The sequence below is a fragment of the Austrofundulus limnaeus genome, unplaced genomic scaffold, assembly GCF_001266775.1.
Source record: "Austrofundulus limnaeus strain Quisiro unplaced genomic scaffold, Austrofundulus_limnaeus-1.0 Scaffold674, whole genome shotgun sequence".
NCBI classification, from domain to species: Eukaryota; Metazoa; Chordata; class Actinopteri; order Cyprinodontiformes; family Rivulidae; genus Austrofundulus; species Austrofundulus limnaeus.
In genome coordinates, this window is record NW_013953076.1 from 153,199 (window position 1) to 159,038 (window position 5,840).

Consider the following 5,840-nt stretch of genomic DNA (forward strand, 5'->3'; position numbering starts at 1 on the left):
ATTTGACAGTCACTCTGTGTTCACTGTCCAACTCATCCTGGATGTCTGGCTGTGTGGTCGGGGTCTCGGACTTCTACCAGGCCCACTCTGATAAATGCCCTCAATATCCAAGAGGTGATCCTTGAGGGATCGGCACTGTAATGACTCAGTATCTCTCACTAGACCCTGCTTTCTTACAGCTCCTGTGGCAGGAGGGAGAGACTACATTGTACCCATTGCCTTTTAACCTAGATGAGCACCTGACAGATATTTGGGAGCAGCAGACCAGCCCATCTTTGCCGGAACATCTTGTTACCTACTAAATGATCTCCAACCAAGCTTCTTTGGTTTTTGTTAGAAAACTTACCTTTTGTTTTCTGTGTCCTTTAGTATTCAAAGGTCTGCTGGGACTCCCCTCCTCTGATGTGCCTTTTGTCAAACAGGATCAATTGACTAATCCCCCCATTGAGGAGTAATCTGCCTGCTCGTCAGCTCTCTTTGGGACCAGCCCATACTCCTGGGTCACTTGAAGCCACCATCATGCCACTCTCCCCACATCATCCTATTTCTTCCTTCACTGCCCTTCAAGGACAAGGGAAAAGTAAGACACTTATCTTGGATTCAAAACATCCATCTACAAATAGTCACGTCTGGGTACTCATTTATCCCTCTCTTCCTTCCAGATACAGTCCACTCACTCAATAAACCCTCACTAAACCCGATTGTATCCTGAGTATTTCTAGTCTGACAGTTTGATCTGAGTGTTAAACATGCACAAGAACCCAACAAAGAGTACTTTGAGAAACCAATGACTGATAAAAATGAAAAGAAAAGAAGAGTAGTCGTCTTAGAAACGGTGGACCAGTTTGGATGAAATGCAGAAAACTTTGAAGAGGATGAAAATGGGGCAGGCAGTTGGACCTGATGACCGATGGTTGTATAGAAATGACTCAAAGTGGTGACAATGAGTGTTTAACTCAACAGTTCTATAGCATTTTTGAGAGTGTGAAAAAGTCTAAGGAATGGAGAATGAGTATGTTGGTGCCAGTTTTTAAGAACATGGGTGAAGTACAGAGTTGTAGAAACTACAAAGGAATTAGGCTGAGGAGGCATATGAAGGTCTGGGGGAGATTTTTTTAAAAGTTGAATAGGTCCACTGGACAGTTCAGGGACATCAATTAGTTGTAGAACTCATCCAGAGGACCTACTCAATTAAAAAAAAATCTGCCTGGATTATTGAGATGGGAGTGAGTCGTAGAAGCTAGACTTAGACAAAAGTTGAATATTTGTGAGCAACAGTATGGCTTAATGTCAAAAAAGAGCCACAGATGCCATCTTGGTTTTGAGGATGCAGATGGAGATGTACAGAGGATCAGTAAAAAATTCATTTGTTTCTGTAGATTTAAACAAAAGCATACGACAGACGGAAGAGGTGTGGTATTGCACAAGAAATTCTGAAATGGCAGAGAAGTACAGGGTGGGCCATTTTTATGGATACACCTAAATAAAAGGATTATAGACCAGTTTTAGGTCTTTTTGGTATGTCCTTTTGGGATGATAACGATTCCTTCCATTGGTTAGGATAAGAACCAGAATCTAGAAGCTACTGAAATGGTCCTGTGAGAGGTCCATTTAGAGGACTGCACCAGTCCTTCAGCACCCTACCTGAGCCTGTGAAGGCCAGGGGAGTTGAGTTTTTGAAGAATGGACGTCACCTGAGGTTTGTTGATGATGAGATGTAGGTGGAGGAAGCTTGTCGGTGAGTAGGTCCATGTCAGCATACAGTCCTATTGTTGTTGTTTAAATGGGCAAAAAACTTGTTCAGTTGGACTGTACTTGTATAGCGCCTTTCTGGCCAACCAGGATACTCCAAGCGCTTCACATTACAATCTGTGCCCTCATGAAGTGCTCCAAAATCTCCTGGTAGCTAGCTGCATTGACCCTGCCCTTGAYAAAGCACAGTGGACCAACACCAGCAGCTGACATGGCACCCCAGACCATCACTGACTAACAACTCTTCTGGTTGTGCAGCATTTTCTGCCACACTTTTGCCTTCCCACAGAGTGCTGTATCAAGGCACCTCAGTGGGAAGTCTGTTCCATCTGCTGAAAAGCTTTATGGAGATGAAGATTTCATTTTTCAGCACGACCTGGCACCTGCTCACAGTGCCAAAACCACTGGTAAATGGTTTACTTGATACATGATGATACATGGTTTACATGATATTACTGTGCTCTATTGGCCTGTCAACTTTCCTGACCTGAACCCCATAGAGAATCTGTGGGATATTGTGAAGAAAAAGTTGAGAGACACAAGACCCAACACTCTGGATGAGCTTAAAGCTGCTCTCGAAGCATCCTGGGCCTCCATAACACCTCAGCAGTGCCACAGGCTGATTGCCATGCCACATTGAAGCAGTCATTTCTACAAAAGGATTCCCCACCAAGTATTGAGTGCACAACTGAACTTAATTATTTGAAGATTGACTTTTTTGTATTAAAAACACTTTTCTTTTATTGGTCAGATGAAATATGCTAATTTTTTGAGATAGGGATTTTTGATTTTTCTTTACTTTTTTGCCAAAATCATCAATTTTAAAAGACTACTTCAACTACTTCAGTTGGTGTGCAGTGAACCTAAAATATATGAAAGTTTAATGTTTATCAGTACATTACAGAAAATAATGAACTTTATTTATAGGGGAGTCGTCCTGGAACCGGATGGTTGCTGGTTCGATCCCCCATCCAGCCATCTTAGTCGTTGTGTCCTTGGGCAAGACACTTCACCCACCTTGCCTACTGATGGTGGTCAGAGGGTCCGGTGGCGCCTGTGCATGGCAGCCTTGCTTCTGTCAGTGTGCCCCAGGGCAGCTGTGCCTACAGTGTAGTTTGCCATCATCCGTGTGTGAATGTGAGTGTGAATGGGTGAATGTCTGTTAGTGTAAAGCGCTTTGGGGTCCGGAGGGACTTGAAAAGCGCTCTATAAGTTCAGTACCATTTACCATTTACCATTTATCACAATATGCTAATTTTTTGAGAAGGGCCTGTAAATACCATATTTATAATAAAATATTACAGCACCTGTTTTTCCCTTTTCTTTTTTTTACATCAACACTCCTGCTTATGATCTTGTTCCATGATGAACAGGAATTGCTGGCCAGGTATCCATGGATACCAATGGTGACAGAAACGGGGACTTTTCATTGATGGCCATGACCAATATTGAAGCAGGTAGCTATGAGGTAAGCAAAATTTTAACCTTGTCATAAGATCATGACAAATACATTCCCAACGATACTATCACTTTCCCAAGTAGGCACAGAATGGTTACATATATTTCTGGCTTGCAGGTAGTAGTCAACTACTTTGGGGTAAATAAAACTCTTCAGCTGCTGTCTGCTTTCAACAGTAAACATTTTACAATAAAAGGAAGACATGAAGCAAACCCAGAACTGCCTCAAAAATCATGTAAATGTATATTTCTGTTTAAATAAAAATGGCAAAATTTTAATTTGAACGAATTTTAGTATGTTTTTATCAATAACTGCTTTCCTTCATAGGTGAACTGGGAGTATCAGCATTGACTGGAGTTACAGTTGGAGCTCTTCTTGGTGCTGTGATGCTAATAGCATTCTACTTTTTCAGGTAAAATCAGCATTAATGCAGTGTCAATAAAGTATGATTGATCTATTAATGTACTGATTGATTTAAATATTAAAAATGTAAATGGAGTGTACTTGTATATTGCCTTTCTATCCAACCAGGACACTCAAAGCTCTTCATACTACAATCTGTGCCCTCATTTACCCAATCACATAGCACTCTATTAGGTCTCTACAAAGCTAACATGTTAGCTAACAAAGCTAACATGTACAATCATCTATGGAGACTAATCAATCAATCAATAGCCAATCACATTCATACACTGATGCATGAGGGGTGAAGTGTCTTGCCCAAGGACACAACTGAGACAGCTGGAACAGGGGATCAAACCGGTGACCTACCACTTCCAGGACAACTCCCCTAACCACTCTGCCACAGCCGCCCACAAAAAATGTATTAAACTCATTTWTGACATTCCTAAACCACTAACAAAAACTTGTAGAAAATACAGTGCTTTAAAAATATTTATACGCCATTTCCACATATTTATGTTACAACCATAAATTTCAAAGTAATTTGCTGGGATTTTATTTGATTTATCAGAGTTATTCAGGCCCAGTTGCATATGAGCCATATGTAAACATGACTGTGGATTTGAGGGCAATAGTTATTGTGTACCACTAAAAGGCTAAGGCAGATCATCAGGTTTTTGCCTGTGTCTGTGTGCATGTGCTTAGTTCTCTGACTGATTGTAAAATATCTAAAGGACTACTGGACACATGTTATAGAAGAAGGTAATTGTTAGATGTGCACGTGCAACTGAATGACTTAAGCTAATCTGTTTAAAATGGCTACCACAGCAAACTGATCTTGAAAAACAGAAAATGTGCTGTACAGCTAAACTAGTTTTACACATATTGACCTGAAGAAAAAGATTAGACTGATTTATATATTTGTTGTTCAACAACAAACCAACAAGGCTGAGCATCAAAGTGCAACCACTCTCTGAAGCTTGTCAAACTAAGGTGAGATCATGCCATGTCCTTTCTGGTGATCATCTTAAAATTTGTTACATTGTTGTAATGTTGAAACAACATGAAAATAACTGTGCCCCATTAAAAGAGGAACTAAAGGTTTAGAAGACAAAAAGAAAAAAAAACACTTTTTATTCATGTGTTCATGTTAAAAGGGAGGATTTTCTTAAAATCAACTATCGTTAAAAACAAGTAGAGACTAAGACTGACAATTTGAGCATCAAGCTAACTAAAACCTTACTTGTGGATCACAAAATTTCATCAAGTAACTGGACATGTTGATTTTAAAACCTGTTTTGTGGATTTCAATGTAACTGGTATTGAAGACCTTTTTGTGAATTAAATCTGGAACCACAAGACCCAGGACATGTCGGCTAGTTATGAACGATCCTACATCTGCAGTCTTCATCCAAATATTATAGCTAAATTAATGCAGTTTGGTTAGGTACAGATTTTTCTCATCAGTTGATGTGACTCCTCTAAATGTTACCTGCTCTTCAGCCACTGAATCCTATGCACTGTTTTGCCAATATTGATTAAAAGAGCAACTAAAAGCCCCCTAGTCATGGACATTGGGCCTCATGCAAGAACATGTTCATATTCTTATCCTAAATTTCTCTTRCTTTTGTTCGTACGAAGGGTTCGTACGAACATGTCACGTCAGATTCAACAAACTCTTCTATCTTCAGGAAACATGTGTAAATGAGCAATGAAATTACACCTGTTCTATCCAGCTGCTCATGCACGTGAGAGGAGATTAGCATAATTACCACCCCAAAAACACCGTATTAGGCTATGTTTCCTGCCTCAGCTACAAGGAAGTGTTCATTTATTCATGAAAATGACAGCAAAAACTAAAAAGAACTTTACGAGTTCAGAGATTGAAGTCCGTCTGTCAAAGATCCAGACATTTTTTGCAGGTCAGCTGTGGAATAAAAAGAGCTGCTAAAAGTATAAACAACTGTGTTAGATCATTTTCATTTATTCAGAAGCCGCAGCGCTGCACACCGTCATTCTTGGGTTTATTGATAAGGTTATCAATGATTATATTTTTAGTTATTACACTATATTCATAGGCGTAATTTGCAGGGGGGTTAGGGGGTTATGACCCCCACAATAATTTGATCTAGTTGATATATATATAGCAGTTTTGAGATCTTGCCACAAATTCTCAATTGGGTTTAGGTCTGGACTTTGACTGGGCCATTCTAACACATGAATATTC

At 39.9% G+C, this 5,840-nt stretch overlaps 1 protein-coding gene across 2 annotated transcripts in view; it reads left to right on the forward strand.

The window, feature by feature from the left end:
• npr3 (natriuretic peptide receptor 3) overlaps positions 1–5,840 on the forward strand; it is a 133,762-nt gene that overhangs the window by 120,930 nt on the left and 6,992 nt on the right. The window contains exons 5-7 of one of the 2 annotated variants that reach the window (XM_014027695.1): positions 3,126–3,220; positions 3,329–3,446; positions 3,539–3,623. In XM_014027695.1, the coding sequence (XP_013883149.1) occupies positions 3,126–3,220; positions 3,329–3,446; positions 3,539–3,623 (298 nt within the window). Of the gene's footprint in view, positions 1–3,125; positions 3,221–3,328; positions 3,447–3,538; positions 3,624–5,840 lie in introns of those variants that run through there. The other variant, XM_014027696.1, reaches the window with a different exon arrangement.